We start from the raw sequence: 27,284 nt of genomic DNA, 5'->3' as shown, positions 1-27,284 counted from the left end.
ACAGTAATGCCATGGTCAGTACACCAGTTACTGGTGATTTTGGCACTGCTGGATCATGCTGGAAAATGAAATCATCATCTCCATAGAGCTTTTCAACAGATTGAAGCATGTAGCCGTATTCCCATGGTCAAGCCACTCCTGAACTCAAGACAACGGAAGAAGCGTCTGACTTGGGCTATGGTAAACAAGCACTGGACAGTTGCAGAGTGGTCCAGAGTCCTCTTTTCAGACGAAAGCAAGTTTTGTATTTCATTTGGAAGGCAAGGCGCTAGAGTCTGGAGGAAGGCTGGAGAGGAGCAAAATCCAAGTTGCTTGAAATCCAGTGTGAAGTTCCCACAGTCAGCAATGGTTTGGGGAGCCATGTCAGCTGCTGGTGTTGGTCCACTGTGTTTCATCAAGTCCAGAGTCAATGCAGCTGTGTACCAAGAGATTTTAGAGCACTACATGCTTCCATCTGTTGAAAACCTCTATGGAGATGATGATTTCATTTTCCAGCATGATCCAGCAGTGCCAAAACCACCAGTAACTGGTGTACTGACCATGGCATTACTGTCCTTGATTGGCCTACCAACTCCCCTGACCTGAACCCCATAGAGAATTTGTGGGGTATTGTGAAGAAGAAGCTGAAAGACACCAGACCCAATAATGCAAATGAACTAAAGGCCGCTATTGAAGCATCCTGGGCATCCATAACACCTCAGCAATGCCACAGGCTGATTGCCTCCATGCCACGCCGCATTGGTGCAGTAATCCGTGCAAAAGGATTCCCAACCAAGTACTGAGTGCGTTAATTGACATTTTCAAATGTTTGATTTTGTTTTGCTGTTATAAATCTTTATTTTTTACTAGGTCTGAGGAAATATTCTAATTTTTGTAGATGGGATTTTTGCGTTTTCTTAAGCTGTATGCCATAATCAGCAATATTAAAATAATATAAGGCTTGCAATATTTCAGTTGTGTAATGAATCCATAATGTAAGACATTTCCATGTTTTTAGTTGCATTACAGAAAATAAAGGACTTTATCACAATATTCTAATTTTCTGAGACTGTCCTGTATATCTCCAAGTAGGCTTGTCGCCAAGTAGAACTGAACACAGATTGTTATACAGAAATACAACAGGATATAGTTATTAGAAAAATTAATTTTATACAAAAACGCCTATCTTTTGGTTTTTTTTCATAATGAATCTAAAAATTCTTCTTGGATAATTTCAAAGAAGTTTCCTTGTTATAATCGTGCACGTCTTCATTTAGAGTGTGCAGTGCGTAAACCTCACTGTCTGACCCCTGCAGTCACGCTCGTGCCCTCGATTCTCAACCTGCAAATCCCACATTGAGAATTGTGAGGTTTTAAACTTGAAAAATGACGTTTGTTGTTTCAGTTGTTTATTGTCTACAACAAGGCAATATCCGTGATGGTGTCATGTGTCACTCGCTCATTACCCAGGGTTCACTCTGTCACGCTTTGCAGCAAAAACAACTCAAATGAAACCAAACATTAAAATGGTCAAAGGTGACATCATGTCCTCCACAGGGAGCCGCCCCGCCAAATGCATCATGGGATACCATTTGGCTCTTTGTACAGCGTCGCCAAAACGTTCACGTCCAAAAAATAAAGTTTCTCTTAAAAACAGTTGACCAGGCACATTCCTTTCTCACCAATTTGTTCACTTTGTGAAGCCTTCTTGGCCTGCCCCTCCCACCTCCCACCTGCTGCAGGTGTATTGTTAAATAAGTCCTTGGCATCTGCCCACCTTCCAGCGTCCCATTCAAAGTCCCACCTCCTCTCATCAGAGCCTCGTTTGTAGTTCCAGCTTCTGCTGTCGCCTCTGATTCCCCGAAGACTTTACCTGTAACATATACGTGACAAGATGTTGAAGCACTCCCGAGCTAAGCCCACCCTGCATTGCCTCCTTCCCAATGCCCACACCTGTCCTCGCCCTCGGATTGGAACAAAAAGCCCACTTTGCTTTCTAGCTTTACACACATGTTGCTAACTTTATTCGAACAAGTGCACTCAGCGCTAAGCGCAGTGCACTAAGAGGTAACGCCCGCTTGCAGACAGGAAACCTAATCTCAGGTTTCTGTCCTGCATTTGATTGGGATATGGGGCGGTATAGCTCGGTTGGTAGAGCGGCCGTGCCAGCAACTTGAGGGTTGCAGGTTCGATCCCCGCTTCCGCCATCCTAGTCACTTCCGTTGTGTCCTTGGGCAAGACACTTTACCCACCTGCTCCCAGTGCCACCCACACTGGTTTGAATGTAACTTAGATATTGGGTTTCACTATGTAAAGCGCTTTGAGTCACTTGAGAAAAAGCGCTATATAAATGTAATTCACTTCACTTCACTTCACATATGTGCAAATTCAGCGATTTTCACTACAGAAAACATAAGAAATGATTGCAATCATACAGAACATATAATTATAACAGTTCAATGAACAAATACTAACATATATTTTATATTTCACCATAGCCGAGTAACACCTGCCTCCCCTGACTGCACATCAGGGCCATAAACTAAGGTGAGTCGAGTCGAGACAGTTCTCTGCAGTAGAAAAGAGGCCCGTGTGTGCGTGTGTGTGTGTGTGTTAGCGTGCTCGTACATTACCGGAATAATCTGGTGAATTCTCTGATGGCCCAACACACTTGTTTACATTCATCAGCACTGCAGAAGAAGAAGCTCGGGCTCATAAGCTTCTTTAATGGTCAGTACGTTAGCAAGTGTTGTGTTGACACAATGCTCACCTCGTGACTTGTTTATGAAAATCTGTCAGCTGTTTGTGCGTCACTGTGACCGTTCCTCCCGACGTCTCCTTGGGTAACCCTTTCAGAGCGCTTTCTAACCAGCGGCAGAACGTCTGCAAGGAAGATACACAGTTGCCATGTCAGTGAGCACCACGTATCTGACTCGACCGGTGCAACCCACAGGTTTGTGCAAAATTACGATTTAGGAATTCCAATACAATAACTACTCTTTAGCGCTTGTGCTATGAATTGGCATATTTACACCTGAATTGTTGCAGATGTTCATTAATATGCACTGTTCCTAACAAATAAAACACAACCCTTAAAAAAATGGATTAGAAGACTTTGAAATTAATCAACTTCACCCCACAGGATGTTGGATTGGAATTACAGGAAGTGGAAATAAATTAATTTAATTTCAGAAAAAATTATTTGTCGCATTTAAGAAAAGGTTTGGCTTCAATACAAGAAAATGCTTTACGGACACTGAATCATTTGTCAAAATAATTTGAATTTCAAATGAAAAAAACCCAAAACATTCTGCATAATAAAATTAATATATATTTTTTGTTAGTAGTTGGATACAGTAAGACATTCTAGGAACTAAATTATTTTTTGACCATTTTCCATAATTTGAATGTACATCAAATTAATTCAAATCTTAATTGTCGATCAAAAACATTTGCCAGAAATAAATGTGTAGATCATGAGGTTCATCAATAATATTTTCTAAGAAATGTGTAAATTGTAGGGGTGTAACGGTACGGTATTTGTATTGAACCGTTTCGGTACGGGGGTTTCGGTTCGGGGGTGTACCGAACGAGTAAAGCTAAAGTCTTAACAAGCTGCTCCGCTCCGTTCTGCCTGTCTCTGTCAGTACACAGCACCCAGCATTGTCCCACCCACACAATCTCTTACACATAGAGCGGTAACAGCCAATCAGCAGTGCGTATTCAGAGCGGTAACAGCCAATCAGCAGTGCGTATTCAGAGCGCATGGAGTCAATGCTTCAGCGTTGAGCTGATAGTGTTTAGCAGGTGAGCATAAGGCAGTGGACTCTCCCCAAATTTTAATAAACACCTCCCAGTCAACTACTAGTAACATCACTATGAGCCCGTTGACCTTCTAGAAACTTAAATGGCAGCTCAGCTCGCTCGCAGTCCTGGCTTGAGGTGAAGGATAATTAGCTTTTAGCGTAACGTTAGCTCATTTTGAGGTGTGTGTGTGTGTGTGTGTGTGTGTGTGCGTGCGTGTGTGAGTTGACTTGAAACTGTTTAATGTTGCACTTTTTATATGTAGAAGAAAAGTTTTGTCATTTTATTTAATCTGAGCAACAACTTGAGGCATTTTAATGTTGATTAACGTGGGCAGAATTATTATATTGTTCCCAATGTCAAAAGGATAAAGCCATTGTTTACAAATTTGGTAAATAAATAACCAAAAAAATTATATTTTGTTGTTTTCTTACTGTACCGAAAATGAACCGAACTGTGACCTCTAAACCGAGGTACGTACCGAACCGAAATTTTTGTGTACCGTTACACCCCTAGTAAATTGTATGAAATACACTGAAAAGCATGATTGCGGAATATGCCAAAATTACACTGCAAATTATTTGCCACTTGCCAAGATGTTAAATTGTATTTCTAGAAATGTCCAGAGTTTTAGCAGCTATTTACTTATTTTTAGTCATTAACTTTACCTCATAATCTTAATTTTAGCATGAATATGTTTTCTATTCTAGTTTAAAAATGTTAAAATTTAGAAAATAACTATTCAAATAAGATTATATGGTTTTCCTCACATAAAAATCTTGTTCAAAGATTCTGCAACATCTAGAGAACGCTTAATTTAAGAATTGCAAGTTGAATAATGCTTGTTTTCAGAATAGAATACTTATTTTTATCTTAAAATGCCTGCTAATTTGTAGATGTCCAAATCGTAATTTAGGATGTCTTATCAAGTAAAATTAACTAGCTGCATGGAAAGATAATTTCACTAGTTTTTAGTATTTTTTTTTCTAAAATCTAGTCTTTTAATCTTATATTTTGTCAGCTCTTTTTTCAGTGTATCAATTGGAATTTCAACTCTTCTTCCTGTTTGCAGCCTCAATTTAAAACTCATGGAACTGAACTGGAAGTTTGGAATTTTGCAGAAGCCAGGCAGAACAATAGCAACTCACCGGCCGGTCAAACATCATGACCTCCCACAACACCTCCGCAATGTCGGGTAGCGTGTATGGTGGCAGGCAGAAGCAACACGAGTGCATGAGTTGAGTGACGAGCTGCTGGCCGTGCTGCTCCATGGCTTGACGAATCAGCTGCTTCCTCAATTCAAAGTCCTCCATGTGCTGAAATCACAACACACGGAACATTTCAATGCACTGAATGAGCTTGCGGGTAACGATCACACATTTCTCTCTCCTTACATCGTTGGCCACGCCGGTGTGAATGAGATCTCGCACAAACTTCATCACACTGCAGTTAGCGTCTCTGTGGTCCAGTGAGGTGGCGGCGATGGCGCACTGGATGATGTGAACGATGATACTGCTGCCGAGCAGCGTGACAGGACTCCGCTGAACGAACCTAGACCCAAAATATTTCACACACAAAATGTACACCAGTTGAAAGCAGGTGGGCGCAACTTACCTGGTCGCTAGTCTGAAAAGGTCGTCGACAGTGTCAGGGTGGTTTCGAAGACCGTTGGGCTGCTCCAACAGCTGGAAGGTGGTCATGCACAAAGCCTACCAAGGTGGGTTAAACAAGCGGTTAATGCAAAGTCTTTGGGTTTTTTTTACTCGTGGAATAAAAATCTATTAATTCAACATGTCTCCCAAATTCCAATTTAATTCAGTGAAATTGAATTGAGGTTGCAAACAGGAAGTATAAATGAAATACTTGATTTTTTTGGTGTATTTCACAAAAATGCTACATAGCAGTGGTTCTCAAACTTTTTTCCACCAAGTACCACCATAATGACCAACATTAAAATACAGTAACGTAGTGGGCCTAAAAATTCATTAAAAACAAGGAGAGGTTTTATTTAAGTTTAGTTCATATTTTTGGCCGCTGTACCACTACACACAGTCTGAAGAGTAAGACTGTTTGAATATAAGAAAATAAAACACTGCAACTAGAGATGTCCGATAATACCGGCTTGCCGATATTATCGGCCGATAAATGCTTTAAAATGTAATATCGGAAATCATCGGTATCTGTTTTTTTATTATCGGGGACAGCGTGGCGAAGTTGGTAGAGTGGCCGTGCCAGCAATCGGAGGGTTGCTGGTTACTGGGGTTCAATCCCCACCTTCTACCATCCTAGTCACGTCCGTTGTGTCCTTGGGCAAGACACTTCACCCTTGCTCCTGATGGGTACTGGTAGCGCCTGGCATGGCAGCTCCCGCCATCAGTGTGTGTGAATGGGTGAATGTGGCAATACTGTCAAAGCGCTTTGAGTACCTTGAAGGTAGAAAAGCGCTATACAAGTATAACCCATTTATCATTTATTATCGTTTTTTTTTTTTTTAAATTAAATCAACATAAAAAACACAAGATAAACTTACAATTAGTGCACCAACCCAAAAAACCTCCCTCCCCCATTTACACTCATTCACACAAAAGGGTTGTTTCTTTCTGTTATTAATATTTCTGGTTCCTACATTATATATCAATATATATCAATACAGTCTGCAAGGGATACAGTCCAAAAGCACACATGATTGTGCGTGCTGCTGGTCCACTAATAGTACTAACCTTTAACAGTTAATTTTACTCATTTTCATTAATTACTAGTTTCTATGTAACTGTTTTTATATTGTTTGTCTTTCTTTTTTATTCAAGAAAATGTTTTTAATTTATCTATCTTATTTTATTGATTTTTTTAAAAAGGACCTTATCTTCACCATACCTGGTTGTCCAAATTAGGCATAATAATGTGTTAATTACACGACTGTATATATCGGTATCGGTTGATATCGTATCGGTAATTAAGAGTTGGGCAATATCGGAATATCGGCAAAAAGCCATTATCGGACATCCTTAACTGCAACTTAATCGAATGATTATTTGGCGTACCACTAGATGGAACCCGCTTACCACTAGTGAGTAGTAGTAGGAAATAGCGAATGTTGTGATGCGTTTGTGAAATTAATACACCGCCATATGCGTAAAATGAGCGAAACACAAACATATTACATGCTATTATGAATGTGCCTGTTACTACATTACATATATACTTACAAGCATGTACATAAAACATTGATGGAGATTTTTTGGATGTTTTTAGAGCACTTTATAGGCGGAATAGAGCAAATCCCATTCACATTGTTAGCTGACTTTTGCTAGTGTTTATTTACGAGTTAGAATACATAAAACAAAGAAAAACATGTGTTCTTGTTTTACATGAGGATTGTGAATGATAGGCAAAACTCTAAAAAAAAAAAACACAGTTCCCCTTTAAAGTCATTGTTGTCACATTTGATTATTTCGAAAAATGTCACCTGCAACATATCGAGCAGGCCCTGTCGACAGCCCTCCTCCATACCGTACTCGTCCACCAGGATGCTGCCCAGGTACAGGAAGCATGAGTGTGGATAGACCTGGTATACACTCACCATCTGACATGTGACAAGTAAAAGACATGAGGACCAGCACACAATGGCAACCTGGATAAGTATATTCAATTATTTGACCTGCGTAACCAGTGGCTGCAGCAAGGAGGCGGAGCCTTTCCCAACACACCGTACAGCAAACCGCAGGCAGCGACAGCATCGCTCTACGATTCGGTTATCAGCTTGGTGACTGTTCAGAGTCTCAGACAGCACAGGCCAGATCTAGGAGCGGGTCGCATAAGAAGAGGAGCATAACGCGAGGTGCATATGCTGTAAAGAAATGAAATCGTTTCCAGTCACAGATTAGGTCACCTCATGAATGACTTTCTGACAAGGGTGTGTCTGTCCATTCTCCACAATAGGGTTTGTGTGTCTGAAACAAAGCAGTATGTTCACCATTTGCAATCCAGACTCTCCACTGGAGAGTCAATGTGCTCAATTTACCTGAAAATGACGGCCAGTCTGTCAAGCCAGATAGTTGGATCGGCTGATCGACCGTTTGTTGATTCTACAGATAGGAGCTGAAAGAATTTAAAAAAAAGAAAGGTTTGTTTCATCACTCGAGAAAAAACAGAAGATTTTGGCAACTTCTGACCTTTTTCAGCGCTGTAACCTGAACAGCGCACAAGTCACCCAGGCACTCTGCGATCTTCTCCAGAGGAAGACGACCAAGGACCAGCGCCGTACCTACAAGTTAAAATATAGAAATTATGAATCATTGTTGCTATGTATTAGTGCGGCCACTGAGAAAATTTTTAAATAGTTGACTAATCTAAAAAAAACCCAACAACATTATTTCACGTTGCAATAATGAGTTGTGCAGAAATCAGGCATGCATGCAGCTGTGCTACTCGTATAAAGTTCATTGTCAGTAACGGAACAAACGCGGCCGGAACAAACGCTCTAAAATCACATTTTACAAAGAAGATTGCAACAGCGCTACTTGTAATAATGGCAAGATTGCTATTTCATCAAGAGGAGGACATATGAGCAATATTCTGAAACATTTAAACACACAGCATGCAATAACTATAAATCAAAGTAGCATTTTTGAACCGCGCCGATCTCATCCCAGTAGCAGTCATCTGCCGTAAATAACTAACTAACTTACCGTCTATCATTTATGCGCTCTTATTTGTTAAATTGAAATTTATGTCTTCTCATTTAGATGAGCAAGACGAGCGAAAGATTCTGACTGGCAGCAAGTACTAGCTTCAGTTCATGTGTGCCCTGTGCTATAGCGTCTCCTTTCACTGCGGCAGGGAAGAGCACACGCAGGACAGACAAGCAGTGACTAAGTTTGAACCCATTTCCCACTGTGTTCCTGATTTTCAAGAGGAGAATGTTGAATTGTAATCAGAGAAAAGTTGCATGTTTTGCTGCAACCACACTTTCACTCAGTCATTTCCATTATACAGGTGAAACTCATACAATCAAAATATATTTGGCAAAAGTCCATTTATGTCAGCAACTTCAAATGTGAAAATAATATGTAATATTACCTCATGTCAAGCCTTTATTATAATTTTGATGATGATGGCTTGCAGTTTTTGAAGACCCTACATTTTCTGAGATTTTCAATTCAAGGTTTCATAAACTGTAAACCATAATCACCACAATGATATCAAAAGAAGGCTTGAAATATCTTGAGTTGCATGTTATGCATATGATAGTTTCACCTGGTAAATCGAAGGAAACCATTCTAATATTTAGATTTTCACCAGTATATTTACTAGGGAGGTGACAAAAGATGTTTACAAGTTTTGAAAATGTAACTAAATGATATAGTCTTGCATAATTTCCACATTTGTTTTATTTTGTTAAATTCTACAGAAGAATATTTATTTTTATTACACTTTAAAAAGTTTTTTTTTTCTGTACTATGTATGTGCTTCTTAAAACCTCACTGTAAGCTTCGGAAGGTAATGTTACTGCTAAACTAAACAACATTGGTGCTAATCCACCTTTTTTTTTCATTCTCTTTTTCCCAAATACGAATCGAGAAGAGAACAGTTAAGGAACCGTATCGTTAGGCAGAAACGAAAGCGAATCTGAACCAAAAAAATCTTATCAATTCCCATTCCTAACTGCCAGAGTCCAAGTAGCCTGTTAAACATCCCAAACTAGAGATGGGCAATATAGCCTAAAATATTGTCTCTTCCGGCTCTCTTGCTCGATGTGTCACATACATAGCTGTTTCTTGTCCTCCAGTGATAAAGTCAAATGTAAGAAATGTTGCTTATTTGCCGCCATGGAGGCGATGATTTGTAAGTTAGAGGAGCGGCTCTAAGTATGGACATACTTTAGCCGTTCTAGCTATCCAGTAGCCACACTTTGTCAGTCAACATAAATGGGCGGACAACAGTAAAACGAAAGGTTGACCAAAATAATTGCCATCAACTAATTTTCATGGTTGATTATGTTGACTAAGTCAACTTATTGTGGCAGCATGACTGTGAATATTGACAATAGTTCAACAAATGTGGAAAAACAAATTCTGCTCAGATATGGATCCACTCTATCGCACCAATGTTGACCTGTGCTTGGAGGTGAACTGAGCCTGATGACAGTACCTTTGAGCAGTCCGATGGCGGCCTCCGTGGAGAGCGCAAAGGAGTCTAGAGAGCGAGCAATGTCCAACAGTCCCTGGAAGTGTTGTGACATGTGGTCTCTGCATACGGAGCAAATGTTCTGGATCGCCTTTGCCGCAGCCGAGGCCAGAGATTTCTCTCTCAGACCTTTCATCAGGTAGTTCAACACTGGGTCTAAAACGCAATTTTTACAAGTTAAACGCTTAAGAAAATATTCTGATGCTTTTTTAGAATCATGACAATGTTAAAAAAAAAAGAATAATGCACAAGCACGTCAGATGAAAAGATGTAGCTATTTTAGGTAAACAGCTTGGAAAGCAACAACAAATGATAATATTTTAAAATGATAATTAAAATCTGAAAAATAATATCTCACCAAGGAATCTGGGGTTTCTGTCCACAACCTCACTCATCTCTCCGACCAGCTCTATGCTTGTGTACCGCACGGCCATGTGAACTGCTTCCGGGAGCAACACAACCTGCTGCAACACCTCCAAGAGGGTCGTGTTGTTCTCTCTAAGACATTCACAAACAATTATTTATTTTTTGCATTTATGAATTCATTTAGACAGCAGTCTGACTCACGGATCAACACTTTTGGCGATGGCAGCCATTATGAAAAGAACAGCTTCGGTCACCACCCAAGGAGGATTCCCTTCTTTTAGGGTAGAGTACAACTGAACCAAGAAATACATTTTTTTTTAAAAAGGACTCAAAAACACAAAATACACTTTTGGCAAATTTCTGAATATTGTTGACTCACCTGAGAGAAACACTCCATAGAACCAACAAGAAAAATAACATCTTTAACCAAGTCAGAAACTCTCATCCTGAACTCCCCAAAATCATCTGTTTCCTCTGGAATTCCTTCCTGCAGAATCAAAATGCACAACATTTAAAAAGTAATGATTCATTGAAAAATATTGCACATTTTTGCCTCACTTTTAGCTAACCAAAAATCGGGCTAAGGTTAATAAGTACAGGTGGTCCTCGGGTTACAAACGAGTTCTGTCTTAGACTTTGATGTACAGTACATCCAGAAAGTATTCACAGCAATACACTTTTTCTACATGTTAAAATGTAAAAGCCATATTCAAAAATGGAACACATTCAACATTTTAAATTCTACAGACTATATACCCCATAATGACAATGTGAAGAGTAATTTTGCACATTTATTGAAAATTCAAAACTAAAAAAATCACATGTACGTACATATCCACAGCCTTTGCTCAACTCTTCATTGATGCACCTTTGACAATTACAGGCTCAAGTATTTTTGAATACAATGCCACAAGCTTAGCACACCTATCTTTGGGCAGTTTCACCCATTCCTCTTTGCAGCATCTCTCAAGCTCCATCAGGTTGGATGGGAAGCGTTGGTTTTCATCCAGAATGTCTCTGTACATTGCTGAATTCATCTCAGTCTAGTCGGGGAGATGACCAAGAACCCGTTCATCACTCTGTCAGAGCTAAAACATTCCTCTGTGGAGGAATCAGGCTTGGATGGTAGAGTGGCCAGATGGAAGCCATCTCTTAGTAAAAGGTTTGCCAAAATGCACCTGAAAGACTCTCAGACCATAAGAAACAAAACTCTCTGGTTTGATGAGACAAAGATTAAACTCTTTGGCGTCAATGACAGGTATCAAGTTTGGAAGAAACCAGGCCAAAACTATCTCTACAATGAAGTATGGTGGTGGCAGCATCATGCTGTGGGGATGTTTTTCAGCGGCAGGAACTACGAGACTAATCAGGATACAGGGAAAGATGAATGCAGCAAGGTACAGAGACATCTGGGATGAAAACCAAAGCTTCCCATCCAACCTGATGGATCTTGGGAGGTACTGCAAAGAGGAATGGGCAAAACTGCTCCAAGATAGTTGTATCAAGCTTGTGGCATCATATTCAGAAGGCTGCCAAAGGTACATGAACAAAGTATTGAGCAACTAATGTGAATACTTATGTACATTTGATGTTTTTAAAAACAACGTTTCACATTGTCATTGTGGGGTATTAGGTGTAGAATTTTGAGGACAAAAATGAATGTATTCCATTTTGGAATAAAGCTGTAACATAACAAAAAGTGGAAAAAGTGAAGCACTGTGAATACTTTCTGAATGCACTGTAAGTCAAGTTTTAGTTGGATCTTATAGTTAAATGAACACCTGAGTCAGTCACAATGTACTCAGAATACATGAATTACATTGATACTGTTATAACAAGATTAAATACAAGAATGAAAAGAAACAGGAATTAGAAAAGCACTGAGAGTGCAGACCTTTGCCAGGCCCCACCTCCCAACAGTAAAAAAAAAAAGTCCAGAATCTTAAAAATGATCTGGATCACTTGTTTCTTATCCGATTTCTGACATTTCGTGAAAGTTGAATCAAAATATGGCCATGATTTTTTTGAGATATCTTTAGCAGAATGAAAGAAACCTAGTGAAGCCTCTTGTCAGTCATCCACTCTCTTTGTCTCTGCTGGAACGCAAGCATACACACACACACACAGAAGTTAAAGCACGTAAAGTATATATAAGGTATAAAGAATTGTTCCTTAACCCAATTTGGACATTTCCTTAAATTTCAGGAAAATGTGCCGATAACTTTTGGTTACTTTAGTTAACTAACAAGTGCTGTTTGTTCTTTGGCAGTTTAGTTGTGGCTCTCTCACTAGAGCTGTATCCTTCCGCCGCGTGTGCTGGAACTAGTTCTCGAGGGAATTTCTTGTTGACATAAGAATTTGGTTTGTAAATAAATCATGGAGGTGTGTTTGAAACCAGAAGATCTTGTGAACTAAGGATCACTTGTAGATGCAATTCTGTGGAGCCAATAGGGTGACTTACGTGGTCTGGGTCAAGCTGACAATGTCGGGCCAAGCAGTGCAGTAGTCTTTGAATGTACGGTCGAAAAATGGTGTGAAGGGCCACATCATTTAACTTGTACAGATTTTCTCCAAGACGGTACCAGAAGTTAAAAGAGATTTCAACAACCTGGAGCACACACAAAACGGTATCAAATTAAAAATGTGTTTTTTCTTCGGAGAGGAGGACTGTCCAATCTTGCACATTTTGCAGACTTTTGTGTACCTCATACTGGGGGTGTCCAGCACAGATCAACAGCAGCTCCAGCGTCCTCAAATCGCCCATGCCCTGACCTGGACTCCTGACTGTCGTCTCTAAAAAGGTCTCGCATAGCTCAGTGAAGATTCTGCAATAGTTAAGAACTCTGGGAAAAACAAATGAAACAGTGAGACAGACAGCCATTGCACACGACCACTCACAAAACACTTCAAAGTCCTCACTTGTCAAGGTCCTCACGAGCCACAGCCATGTGATAGGCTGTCTCCAGCGTCAAGACGCCCTGGAAGAGCTGCAGTGCCAACGTCATGTTGGTGTCCACATTTTCAATGGCGTAGAGAGCGGAGCACACACAGTCCGAGGCTGCCTCGTGAAGGTTTGTTGAGGTGTCATCCCTTTGCTGCATACACAAAAAAAGTCTTACAAGTATTATTACTGATAGAGGACAAGAAATAGCTGAGATGCGACACACTGAATGAGAGAGAGCAGGAAGAGGCAAAAAGTCATGCTAGCTTTATGTAAAGTAGTGAAACAACAGAAGAATAAGTGCTTAAAACACAAACAAAATATAGAACTAGGCTCAACAATATATTGACCTACAGATTAGTGTCCATAAACAATATTGTAAACTTTGTTTTGAGAATAAATTAACCACTGATGTAATGATAATTCATAATAATTCAAGTATACCTTTTCAAATAGAATACACTTGTATTTCTCATCTATTTTAACATTGTAATTGGAATGTAAACTTTAAAATCTCCAAGTAAATAAAACAAATAATAAAAATTAAATATACTCTTGGCACCAGCCGCTGGACTAGATCCCACCAATCTAAGTCTATGAGCACAAACTGATGAAACCTACTCTGATGAGCGGCGAAACGTCTTCTAAGACGAACCAAACAGTCCAGTTGCGATAGATTGAATGCCCTGAGATGACAACTAACTGGATGAATGAGAACATTCATAGAGAAGTGGCAGGAATGTTTAGGATAAACACGCTTACTGTAATTGAACACAAACATAAAGCTAATCATATTTTTTTCAACAAACAAGAATTTCTTAAGTTCAAATAATTGTGCAGGAACATCTACGGTTTCAACAAATGTGAAGTGAAGTGAATTATATTTACGTAGCGCTTTTTTCTAGTGACTCAAAGCACTTGACATAGTAAAACCCATTATCTACAACGTTAAGCTACATTTAAACTAGTGTGGGTGGCACTGGGAGTAGTAGGGTAAAGTGTCTTGCCCAGGGACAACGGCAGTGGCAGAAGCGAGAATCCAACATGGAACCCTTGCTGGCACGGACGCTCTACCAACCGAACCACGCCAAATATTAAAAACAGTTGATGTCTTTAAAGTGACAATGTAAACATCCAGTGTTATAAGTGTAAAACAAAAATGTACAGTTGAGTGTCTTTCAACTTTTACATTATGGGAAGCACTTCACTTCCCGCTTACAACGTTCCAGGCCCCTACCTAGACCCCAGTTTTCGTTTGATATCGTCACACGTCAACATAATATTGAGAAGACTTTGAAACCGAAATATCGCGGTATTTACAATACCGTTACATCCCTATAGTTCACTGATGAATTTAAAATACAGTTTAATGAACAAGTCATATGTATGTACACAAGATAAAAGTAATAATTCATTGATCGAGTGTTTGACGGAGAATATGAGTATTCTGAGTTACGAGCTCCATCAAGAAACAATTTGAACTCGTATGTCAAGGCACCACTGTAGTGGGATACTTTTCGCTGTCACAAGAGGCTGCAATATATATCGCAATATAGATTTTAGGCCATATGACAGCAGAACAATCCTCAGGCTGCTCACCAACACTTGGAAGAGGACCATGAGAAGTTGGTTACTGGCCATGAAGTTACTATCCAGGACCCCCAGGTTGAACCAGCTTCCTAGGCAGCGAAAGACCTTAATGAGCATCTTCTCATTGCTGCCCGTCTTTTCCACACAAGACGCCTACAATGACAAAATAAGTCATGGAAATATTATTTTGTTGAAAGATTAGCTAAGGCCAAACTCTGACATGCTGTGACAGTTCAGTTGACCAGACTTCTACGTAAGTCAAAAAGGACTACTAAAGACTAGAGTAAGAACATTCGTCTCACCAATAGCGTGACCACGGTGGAAGAGTAATATGCCAAGTCCTCGATAATCTCTGTTCTACGATTGGCTCCGATACGTAGCGAGCGACTATGGACCTCCTCAGGTAACACGGTCAGGATCTCGATGAGGAAGGGCATGGAGCTGACATCACCGTTGTACCTGATCGGAGCAGAGACAAACACTTATGGTGAAAAAAAAGCCTGAAAATATGTCTGGCAACATTGGAATTCATAAAGAAGTAATTGATGCTTGTTTTCTTGCAACTGTGTAAGTTCTCACTTTTCTATGAGAGTGTGCACACATCCTTTCCACGAGGCCATCTGAAGAGCAAGATCTGCAATGGCTAACGCCAGCTGAACACACACAAAATCACAATTGATTTAAAAACGGTCAGTTTCCTTGACAAACAATCCTACAAGTCCAAACTTTCACCAAGGGAATGTAGGCTAAAGTCATTCAGTCTGTTTTAACTTATGTTACTCTAACACAATTCAGGAATTATTCAACAATTACTGGTTACTTCAGTACAAATTTACTGAAAAATGTTCCGTTCTACTGAGCAGGTATTCGAACAAAAGGCTTGGTGTTACCTGGGTTACGATGATGGGCGACAGGTCTTTGAGGTTCTGGATGTGAGACAGCAGCGAGTCTCGCAGTGCATTGTGGCTATCCGGGGGAAGCTCGTAGAATGAAGTCTGGATCTTCATTTTCATGGTCTGAGCAGCAAAGTAACACGACTCCACGTCCTGTTTGAGCTGCAGCAGCTGATCGGAGATCTCCCACGCATACATCTGGGAATTAAGTTGGTAAGTGACGTTCCAACACCACAAACAACTCACTGTTCACAAATCAACAAAAGCATCTAACCTGGTCAAACAACTTTGAAAAAAGCCTAATTAACACGCAGATATCAGCTTGAGTAATATCACATTGTTATCGATTAATTCAAGTTCATTGTTGTGGACGATTTACAAAAATATTACATTTAAGTTTTTCTCCACTTGCTACGGCCTGCTTTTTGCTTCCAGGAGCTTCTGTAGCTTCCCTCTCTTTTCTGTAGCAGAGATCCACACACAACAAAAGTAATAAGTAAGAAATAGTATTGTCAATGGTTTGGAACTGGTTTGGGTTTGCGGCAACATAAGTAGTTTAAAAGACATTACACCAGTTTCAAATTATCTCTGTCAATTGTAGGGATGTGACTCTTACAACAACTCACAATTCCATTCAATTAAAATTTTTGGGGTTACGATTCAATTCAGAATTGATTCTGAATTCAAAACGATTCTCGCAATATGATATTTGGTGTATAAATTAGAGATCGACAGATTATTGGCGCCGATATTTGGCATTTTGACATTTCAGTTATTTGGTGTTGTTTTTACACACAACAAAATTGCATAAACAGATGCAATATATACAAGAAAGCAATAACTACTGCTCAGGCACCAGCGGGTTGAGAAAAGTTGCCTTATTTTTCAGTCACGCGGCTACGCCCCTGCCCCCGTTTCCACTTCCTCGTGCAGTGTTGGTCGCTTGTACACGGTATATCTCTTTAGCTTAGCTTTCAAAACTTCAATTTTTTTTTCCCAGTAAATCCAATGTTTGTTCTTCTTTCAGAGCGTCTCACCTGTTCTGTTTTGTTTGTTTTCGCTACTGCAAGATCTGCCTCTGTCCTCAGCACTCGGACTGTAGGCTCATTAAAAGAATGCGGAGAGTTTCATTCATGGGCCGTGATTCAATCAAAGTATGAAGTGGAGCGGAGGCGACATGTCTGCGGTGTGGACGCACGGCAATATTTCTAAGAAAGACCCACGGACAGCGATCTGCAAAATGTGCAATGTTGAAATATCAAGATGGGAATATTTTACAAAGTCGTTCTCCACGTCGGGTTTAATCACCTGAAATTTAAACTTCTCAATCGCCATTCTGATTATTTGAACAACACTGCACATAAAAAAGATAGTACTCAGTATTTGGCCGGTAAATTATTATTTTATTGTATATTCTTGTAATACCTGTGGGTTAATATTTTCAGAATTGAATGATTGCTTTATTTTTTTAAGGATAAATATTGATGTGTGTGGGGCTGCGGCAATTGATAATTTTAGTAATCGAGTAATTTATCGATTAGTTTGTTTGATTATTTGAGTAATCGGATAAAGCACTTTATAAGCTCAATGCATATTTAAGGGAAAATATTTGAAATAAACAAAAATGTATTGATTGTTATTACTTTAATTTATTATTTTAATAAATGCACATCATCAACAATAAAAATTACACTTTTAACGCAATAATAAAAATATAAATCTCTTCGTTGTTCACTGTCACACTGATGACAGCACCTACGCACCATTGCTCTCATGTGCGCTCTATTGTAACAACCATGCTGAAACGATAACCACATCTGTAAAGTTCTGTTGGTCTGAGTTTGATCCATTTTTATTAGTTACACTCAAACGATTGATCAAAGCAACAGAATATAAATCTAAACTTTTTCCCTATTAATATAATCGATTTTTATTAATTGTTTGTTACAGCCCTAAATTTGTGCAATTGCAATACCTTGGTTTTAGTGAGGTTAGTACGCAATCATAGCCCTAAATGCAATGGTAATAATATTTAATTGGCATAATCATTTATTTTGTTGGTCTATTTTGAACAAGAAAGTTCATTTCGGTGCACCTTTAGGGAGGACTGTATTGAAAGACCTCTGCTTAGTGTTCTAGTTTGAATAGGTTATTTATAAAGGATTTAGTTTGGAAGTATTTTCCAGTATTTTTTAATAAGAAAAATAAGCAATTTGTTTTTACTGTGTTCACTGTATTCCATGGATGTTGACAAATATACCTTGTTTAAAAGAAATCCTGGTTGGGGAAAAGATGCTTCGAAAAGTGTGATAATTGTAATAACAGTTCAATAATTAAATCGTAGCACCTTGAATCGCAGTCAAACCAAATCGCGAGGTGCCTTTGATCGCACCTCCTGAGCTAAAAAGATTAGCTTCGCTAATGACAGCGGCATAAAAGGGACTACAAGATGTTGTGTCAAACATTGTTTGTCTACAACGCATTACAACCATCTCTCTCTGTGGCAAGACATTTGGAAACATGTGTTTTGCAACATAAGTAACTTCTTTGTTTTGTATCTTCGCCCCGACTCAGTACAATATTTTAAAAAGCAAGCCATCTTGTACCATTTTATGCAGATCATTTCTAAATAGCCACTCACTAAAAATGACCACACCCCCTTGTATCCCTCCCCGAGTGATTGAAAGACTTCAAGGCTTGGTAAAATGCTTTTAAAGCTCAATGAGGGAAAACAAAAGTTAAAGGGAAACTTCGGTTTTTTTCAACCTGGGCCCTGTTTTCATAATTTTTTCTGTATATGTGAGTGCTGGATAAAACATTTTTTGAGGTCGCGCCAGTATTGAGCAGGGCAGGCAGCCTCCAGCCCAGCTAACGCTCGTACACAGGGCAACTGGCTCTCGTCAAAATTCGGCCTATAAACATGCATTTTTTTCACACTGACAGGCTCAGATAGTTACAATGAGTGTCCGACAACATACTAGAAAGGAGAAATTAACGTATGTCTCTACCTTTAGCTGGAGATCGCTGTTTGTTGTGAGCTGTGTCCAAATCTCACCACGCTACAAATCTCGTTCCGAAATCTCGCGATAACTCGCGACAAAACACCGGTGGAAAAACAGTTACCTGACTGAGGTGAAGAGAGATGACTGAAGTGATTTTCTGTTGGATTACCGAAGACTGTTATTTTAGTTTTATAGAAAAGTTTGTTTGTTTGTCTGTCATGGCTCCTTCTTTAAGTCACACAAGTCCCGTGTTGGACTAGGGCCCCTTCAAAAACAATGCGCCACCCACAATAGACAGTAATTTTAAGATGGACAAACAAATAAACAATGTTGTAAAATTTTGTTTATGTCATCTCTTATCTAACATCAAGTCATTTTAGTTTTTGGACACTTTGCAATGCAGGGTTGTTGTTTTGTTTTTTTTATCTCATCTGGACTAGGTTACGGTTAATCAAGAACTCAGCGGAACAACTTTTAACAAGAACCAAAAACAAGGGAGCACAGAGCTCCAACTCCTGCCTCCTGTTCATTTAAAATTTGATTTTAAGATGAATAGACTGGTCCCGCAGTACGTCGCGGACCTCAGACTAGTCTACTCCCCAAAGTCGGAGGCCCAGCTCCAACTGATGATGCCCAAGATGAGACTTTAGACAAGGGAAGACATGGGGTTGGCCACCAAACTATAGAAGGCGGTGTCTCATCATGTCAAAACAGGTCCCATAGTCAAACGCTTGAAAAGAGTTCACAATCATCTAAACCAGCCATTTTCCTGGTTGAACTTTGCAAAACACTGCAACCATAGCATTATTTTCATTCCTTTCGTTGTTGAGATCACTCCTGTGAATAATCCCACCAGACTGCATGTCTGTGCAAGACAGCCGTGATTGACAGCTATGAATGTCCGGCATTCTTTTCGAGCCAATCAGCAATTTTCACAATGTTGAACTTCTGTGACAAATATACACATGTATTTGCTACATGTGTTTTCTTAGACCACTATTGATAACTTGTGGCGTTCTCATATGTTAGTTTATTTTTAGCACTGCAAATGGTGCACTTTTTCTTTCTGGCTTTAAACTCCTACAGTCATCGGTGTCTTATATTGATTCGGTTTTACTTATTTTAGTATTTTCATTTATTTTATTATTTCACCCGTTGTATATTTTAAACGCGTGGCTCTTATATGATTAAATAGGATTCGTGTTTTGATTGGAACAAGTAGAGTTTAATTGAGTTTCGACTATTTACTGATTTCAAATTGTTGTGCTGAACTTCGGGAAACTGTATTTGTTGGTCAAATGTTCGATTGGGTGACAAGCTATCGGAACACACACACAGCGAGCTCTGCAATACAACGCCGACACGTCAAATGAAAATATACTTGGGCGGGTTTAAACATAAATATCGCATCAAGTCACAATCTACCTGCTGTGATAAAAGGTCGACAGGTAGAAAACAAGACAGTGGGCAATCACTGTTGTGATTCATTCATTAGTCGCTGACTAACTTAGCTTCTATGCTAACAGGCTCATGTAGACTGCGCAGTTCTTGCCCGCAACTCTTACGGGAGGGCATCAAATATTCAAGTGTTGTACAAATGTCACGCTAAAAACACGCTGGCACCACCTTAGTGTCACACACCGCCCACCAGATCTGTCTCCGGTCTTTCCCATTTTCCTACCGATCTCTGCAGCTCTCCCAGCCACACCGAAGCTCGTTCCTTCCCGGCCGGATCCGGGTCGTTGTGCAGGGCCTGGACGGCTTGGTAGACCAGCGACAAGCTCGGTTTCCCGCCCTCCATTGCTCGGGACCGAAGCAGGAGCTCGATAAGGAAGAAATGCGACAAACTATGTGGTTGTTAACAAATCCTAGACCGTCTGTGTGCTGACCGCCATCTCGCACGGGCTTCCCGCGTGTATCCACTGTGCCGACCCGTCTAGAAACACAGACAAGAACATTCGTTCCGCCCTCAATGTGTCGCAAAACTGAGCAAATATGTAATCACATTTTCTGCGATTTGTTCAGTTTTTCATTTAATAGCATTTATTGATGTAATTTGAAAATACATCGTTTATACTCAACGGATATCTATCTATACATCATCGTCTGAATAAAACAGTTAGTGTTTCATTTTTTTTTATCATTTCTGTTTTGAAAAAACATTCTCTCCTTACCCAATAAATACAATGTATGAACATAGATTTGTGTTATTTGCATTTAAGGCTATCAAAATTACTTTAATCAATATTTGTTTGATGAGAAAGTGAAAAGGTTTTTTGCAATGCATTTCAGGGAGTTTGTTCAACTCGTGTTAGCTTCGCGCATGCGCAAAGGTACAGTTGCTCTTGGAAGGACAGGCTGCAGTATGGAGGATCAAATGGGACAGTCACAGAATGACATAAGTACGTAAATATTAAAATAATTACTTAAATGTGACATTAATTAATACCATTTGGAATTAAATGATTAATGTCTTATTGAATATGTCATGAACTAGTGTAATATAAATTGAATTAATTTATTTAACTATCTAATTAATCATCTAATTTTTTAAATTAATCATTTGAATATTTAAACATTTAAATATTTATTTCACAATGTTATTCATTATTTCACGATTTCATGAAATATTTAAATAGTTATTCAATGAACCTGTGTGGCAGCTTCTTTAATTTATTTTATCCGTCAAACCCAGCCGTCAAAATCAGTGGACAGGTTATTAATCAATGACACATTCATTTAACTATTTGAAAATTAATTTATTTCTGGCCCATTTGACACTTCCTACAATAAACAACACGTTGGCCCCCTGCATGAGAATAAAAAAAAACCCCAAAAAAACAACAATCTATCTATCCAAAGAACATAAAGTGTTATTAGTCAAAGAACATAAAATATTATGCACACGCTGCAGTAAGGAGTTTTCTTTGCTCCGAAGCAATTACAGCTTAACATAGCACAATGATAAGACAAAATCGTTACAGGTTCACATTAATGTGGATAAATGTTTGCTTGAAAAACAGATGCATGAACATTCATAGTGTTTAAAAACATGTAAGGTGTGTATACATTACAATCTTTCTTTACTCTCTTTTCTCATGCAAATTAAACACCATTAATAATTATTTAAATTCAATATTTCATTGTGATAAAAATAAATTAATCCACTCTAGACCTGTAATGAATCTAAATAAAAAAAATGTTATCTGTCTACTCACCAGTGTTGCCTGATGGGAAATGACAAATTATCATACCAGAATCTTAAAATCATGGTACTTTGAGGAACATAATCGTAGATACCCAGTTTGCTGTTGCTTAGGATCAATTGTTACAGTGAGAAATGACCATTTACATTTAACTACTATTGCAATTTATAGTATAGTTTATATCAGGGGTTATTAACCTTTTTGACCTTGTGGCACAACTTTTCCACTTCAGAGGGGCCCAAAGCCCACTTAAATATTAACATTGGATTAGTAATCTTACTCTCGATTTGAATTGTATTCAATAATTATATCTTATCTACTTACAGTTTACAACCTTGTCAAATGATATGAAACCAAGTGTTAATCAAAGATTATTATCAGGGCTTAGGTCAGGTTGTTAAATATACTCCATAGAATGGGACTCAAACAAAACTAAAATAAAAATAAATTTACCACTACACAATCCTAAAATAAAACAATTCTAGCTAAATTATAATACTGTTTCCTAAATAAAATGTGAATAAAATGAAAGTGCAAATGAAAATGTAGCTTCATAACTTTAATCATATTTTGTGTGCTTATCAAAATTTTGTGACTTTAGCTCCAGACTTCTTCTGATTATTTGATATTGTCATTACTGCCACAATTGGTGGAAAAGTGTATCACAACTGAGTACCACTGCGGCCCATACGGACCACATTTGATCAATTTTGTAGGCCCTCAAGGGGCTGCTTGCTGCCCAACAATGGTTAAGAAAAGCTAATGCAGTTTGACCTTCAATATAAGCTGTCACTGGCAGAACATCGCCCCCACCTGGTTTCAAAGACAATGCACAACATCATGTGGCGTGCAGGGTGCAATGTTTGCTAAAAGCTAAAAATTCAAATGATCGTACATTTTGGGATATTTTGAATTGCTGGCTGTACATCATACAATTTATAGTTACTGAAAGATTCTCATACACCTGGCATAGCTACCACTCATTAAATTAGCAAAACACACAGAGGGAGGGCACTACAACCTGCACAACATGAACACAAAACTAACAGAATAGCACCATTGAGCAAAACCTGTAAAAAATGTACGTTAAAAGTCTTTGAATGCAGGCAAAAATTGTTTAAAATATTAAAGCATCATGACATTTTTTTTTACAAACGCCAACAAACCTTCATATTTGGACCAAACTTTGATAATCAATATTAGTACAAACATTAGTATAATACAGTTTAGCTAAAACTGTCTTGGGCGATTGTGGTTTTCTAAGTCATGCCTTAAGCACCTGATTCCCCAGGACCAGTTCTTAGGGCTTTGGATTATTTTAGGGAACAGTGTCAGTCCAGTGCGCATGGACATGTTGACTCTGGAGGAGTCTCTGAAGCTCTTTAAACTGCTCCACTGTCTGGTCCTTCACGTCTGGGATTGAGATCTGCAGTCGGATACTGTCAATGGACCAGCTCTGCTCTCCGGAGAACATTTCTGTTAGAATCCGAGCCACTACAGGAACCACCTATAGAGGAGAAGATAGGGTCTTCTTTAAATTCAAACAAGCTTCAATTGCTTCAACAGGTAAAGTTATTGAAACATAAAATGTTTTTTAAAAAAAAAGACCAAATCACTTCTCATACATTTTAAATGTGAAGGCTAAAAGGTGATGTTGAATCAGCTACTACTGGATCATCGCATTCTTAACCACCTGACCTAAGCTCCTCCCACTAACCTGAACAACAATGAGTTTCTTCTCTTTGGGTCTCATGTCAGGCCAGTCCTCCCCAAAACAGAAGCAGATCTCAAAAGGGGGGGCATTCGGAACTTCACCCCTCTGGTATAAGATCAGTCCTGAAGAGGAAATGTGTTACACAAAAGTTGAAATCTGATCAAAGTTTTAGAGTCTTAGGCTTGTCACCTTGCAGGAAGTCATTGAGGCTGAAAACCCTGACTCTCCTCTCCCTCTCTAACCGATTGGGTTGGCCCTGATCAGGCACACCCGGTCCAGACCAGAACACCTTACACTGACAGAGGCGTAAAGCGTAGATGTCCTGCTCCCAGATTTCTAGGATCAGGCCACGATCCATCACGTTCAGGAGGGCTTCTGTGAACTCCCGTTGCTTCTGACTCAAGATCTCAGAAGTTCCCGGAAACCGGACCTGTTGTAGGGTGACGGGTCCAAACAGTTCCACCTGCTCTGGGTTGGGCTCTAGTTGTCCATAGTACAGCCGGCAGCCTTGAGGGTTACTGACAGTCAGAGAACCCATTGCCCGGCCGCGGTATTGGAATTTAAGATCCAGATCAGTTACTGCGGCAACACAAAACGAAACACTGCTTTAAAGTTTTGTTCTGGCTATCAATGTCCAATTAGATAGCAGAATGAACACACATTCCTCCTTCCTGCAGGTCCTAGGACACCTTTTAATCTTGATCTCAAAAGTCATCACTCACATGGAATGCTGCTGAGCAGGTTTGGAGGGTCTACAACATGACCCTGGACCACAGCACACGCCTCATTTGGGGTGTGATCTAAGTTCATCCCATCTAACATTGGCTCAGAGGTTAGTGGATGAGAACGCGCAAATGTTTTGCTGGTGGAGGCACAAAACTGGCTCACATCACTGGGGGGAGGTGGAAGTGACGTGAAAGAGCCAGAGTCACAGATCCTGGAATCTGACAAGACATTGTATCAGACAACATCATCTGTATTTCTATGACATTAATAACTTTTACTCACTTATTGTCAGCTCTGTCAGATTTGGTATCTGAAACACAATTTAAAGTTTAGATGTAGACAAATCAAGTATAATTGATACCTCGGTTTTCATACGCACCGACTTTAGTGTTATTCGGTTTTGGTACAAATTTTTCACCAAAAACACAGCTGTTGAGTACAGATACAAAATAAGCCACCATAGAACCAAATAAAGGTGGTGCATGTAGTAATAGTCAGATGAACGTCCACCAAGGCCTGAGAGTCCGTCTTTCTAGAGTGTCACTAAAAGCACCCCACTGCTGAGGTAAGTCTGGTCAAACTATTAAGGCAAGTATGGCGCATACTGGCTGTCCTCAGTAGTTTAGTAGACAGCCTTCCTTCATCCTTTTCATTCATATGTATTCCGATAGGGCGTTCCGATCATGGTTTTATGCTGTTGATTTCGTTACCGATCAACTGTATTTTTGTAATTTATTTTTGGTGAGTGCCTTTGGCAGTGTAACAATATCAACACAATATTTAAACTAGTTCTGAATATGGATCGATTCGGCCTCTCCTTACATGTATGCATGTTATTTTCCTGTTAGTAGACACTTCCATCTGTACTTCTTAAAGTTTACTAAGCACTTATTTATCGTGTCGTTTCAAGCTAGCTGCTGAGCTGGCTTAGCGACGAGCATGCCTTCTTGTCTACTCCTGCTTGTTCTTACTTGCTGTGTAACATGTTTAGCCTCGTCCTCGAGTTCTACAGTGATTGTAAAAAATGTAGTTTATCTTCCACAATGCAGTTATATGCTAGTCCACTGGGGGAACAAAAATAAAAACAGTGTCTGCCAGAGGGGATCGGCTTTTGTGATCAGCACTGAATACGTAATCGGCATTGGCCGATCACATATTTTTTCACAGAAATCGGCCAATACAGATTGGCGGTCGATCGATCGGAACATCCCTAGTGTTTTGCATAATTTTCTGTGTGTAAAATGATAACTATTCTTTGTAAAAGTGTTTTATGTTAAGATTTTTGGGTGTCAAGAACAGAAAAATTGATTCGGTTTTCAACAAACCCTCGAAACATCCATCCATTTTCTACCGCTTGTCCCTTTTGGGGTTGCGGGGAGTGCTGGAGCCTATCTCAGCTGCATTCGGGCGGAAGGCTGGGTACAACCTGGACAAGTCGCCACCTCATGCAGTCACGGGGAGAACATGCAAACTCCACACAGAAAGATCCTGAGCCCGGGATTGAACTAGGGACTACTCAGGACCTTTGTATTGTGAGGCACATGCACTAAACCCTGTGCCACCGGACAAATTACCAAAAACCTTGACGTCTATCTGGATGTTTGTTTTTAATACTCTTATTTATTTTAAAAACGTATTACCTCATCGTCATCTGCTGTGGCATCTGAAAAAAAGAAACAAACTGTAATGAACATTTTCTTTGGTGCAGGAAGTTGACAAGCACTAAAAGTCTAGAACGTGTTTTCGTCCTTACCCGTGCTAACAACTTCATAAATTTTATAGGGTTCGACTGGCATCTCTTTGGTGCCGTCAAACTTGAGTTGAAACTCTCGACTTTTATTCAGCGCACAACGAAGGTTGGCTTTCCACTTGGCTGGGTCTGGTTCGTCCACGCCTTCCTGGAATTTTCCTGTTTCAAGAGCCCACGCCTGCAGGGCATCATAAAGAGAGCTTTTCAACTGAAGGCATGCGAGAGAAAAAAATCGAAGCTAGGAAGTCACCACGACGGTAGTTCAGCCAAAAAGGAAGTTGATTTTTGAAGAAGTGAAACTTAAAACTACATCAAGGGTTTTTTTTTCTCTTCAAGTTTTAAATTTTAACTCTGAATGAAGGTTTGTGCTTTGACAATAAAAAAATACCCTCAGACCTTGAAGACGGTGTTATCATCTTCACATGTTGGCGTGTGACGTGTCGCATGTTTCCACGGGATCTGGAAAAGTCGGCGCTCGGCGTTCAGCCAATGAAGACCGGGGAATCGGCCGCTGTCCACTTGAGCCAGAAGCCACGGTTTCAGGCGGACTCTTCGAGGTTGCATGCTCATGCTTGCACTCCCAGGATGCGGGTCAGTAGCTAATGCTGCAGGTTGCCATGGTAACAGTAGTAATGTGGATTACTGACTGAAGACAAAACTTAACTATTGCATTTTTTTTCTTCCTTTCTGAAGGGTAGTGACACACACACACACACACACACACACACACAAACTAACCAACTAATGCACGCCACTGACAATATTTTAACATATTCACCAAATGTTTGTCTTAAATATTATGAAGCTTGTATATCGATAAGAAAATGAGGGAATTCGGAAAAAGGATTTTAAATGGGGACCCACCTGCTCCTGGTCTTTGGTTGAAACGAGCTCCTCTCTCGCGTCCCACAAACTAACCAGAGAAAAGAGCCGCTGAGAAAAAGTGAACTAAGCTAAATGTCAAACACGCCACTTTTACACAATCTGATACTACATCCTTTAAGTAATTCACAGACCACCAAAATAAAATAATTCCTTTTTGAAAAATCAGATTAGACTAGTATAATCTAATATTCCAGTTTATTCAAAATATATAAATTAATAGATCAATCAATCAATCAATCAAT

At 39.5% G+C, this 27,284-nt stretch overlaps 2 protein-coding genes across 3 annotated transcripts; both read right to left on the bottom strand.

The window, feature by feature from the left end:
- Positions 1-1,371: 1,371 nt before the first annotated feature.
- On the bottom strand, positions 1,372-20,735 carry tnpo3 (transportin 3). Of its 2 annotated transcripts, XM_062066801.1 has the most exons (23): positions 20,443-20,735; positions 15,757-15,957; positions 15,446-15,519; positions 15,169-15,325; positions 14,876-15,019; positions 13,255-13,430; positions 13,040-13,178; positions 12,797-12,943; positions 10,715-10,822; positions 10,537-10,628; positions 10,328-10,467; positions 9,934-10,125; positions 7,956-8,047; positions 7,805-7,881; positions 7,673-7,733; positions 7,442-7,582; positions 7,250-7,366; positions 5,398-5,492; positions 5,178-5,334; positions 4,932-5,099; positions 2,750-2,862; positions 2,613-2,669; positions 1,372-1,852 (listed from the first exon to the last, which is right to left on the bottom strand). In XM_062066801.1, exons 1-23 carry the CDS (start codon positions 20,560-20,562, stop codon positions 1,849-1,851), a joined length of 2,772 nt encoding a protein of 923 aa, XP_061922785.1. In that variant the 5' UTR covers positions 20,563-20,735; the 3' UTR covers positions 1,372-1,848. The 2 variants fall into 2 exon arrangements, with proteins under 2 accessions (XP_061922785.1, XP_061922786.1); XM_062066802.1 differs by lacking the exon at positions 1,372-1,852 and having other exon boundaries at positions 2,609-2,669.
- A 1,189-nt stretch (positions 20,736-21,924) lies between these two features.
- irf5 (interferon regulatory factor 5) lies at positions 21,925-27,139 on the bottom strand. Its single transcript, XM_062066800.1, has 9 exons — positions 27,022-27,139; positions 26,554-26,762; positions 26,161-26,335; positions 26,048-26,070; positions 24,690-24,717; positions 24,404-24,625; positions 23,871-24,260; positions 23,685-23,803; positions 21,925-23,474 (listed from the first exon to the last, which is right to left on the bottom strand). Exons 2-9 carry the CDS (start codon positions 26,725-26,727, stop codon positions 23,286-23,288), a joined length of 1,320 nt encoding a protein of 439 aa, XP_061922784.1. The 5' UTR covers positions 26,728-26,762; positions 27,022-27,139; the 3' UTR covers positions 21,925-23,285.
- Between the last annotated feature and the right edge of the window lie 145 nt (positions 27,140-27,284).

Source organism: Entelurus aequoreus, linkage group LG12 (genome assembly GCF_033978785.1).
Source record: "Entelurus aequoreus isolate RoL-2023_Sb linkage group LG12, RoL_Eaeq_v1.1, whole genome shotgun sequence".
Taxonomy (NCBI): domain Eukaryota; kingdom Metazoa; phylum Chordata; class Actinopteri; order Syngnathiformes; family Syngnathidae; genus Entelurus; species Entelurus aequoreus.
Note: the sequence above shows the minus strand (reverse complement) of the source record. Positions and strands in the feature narration are given on the sequence as shown.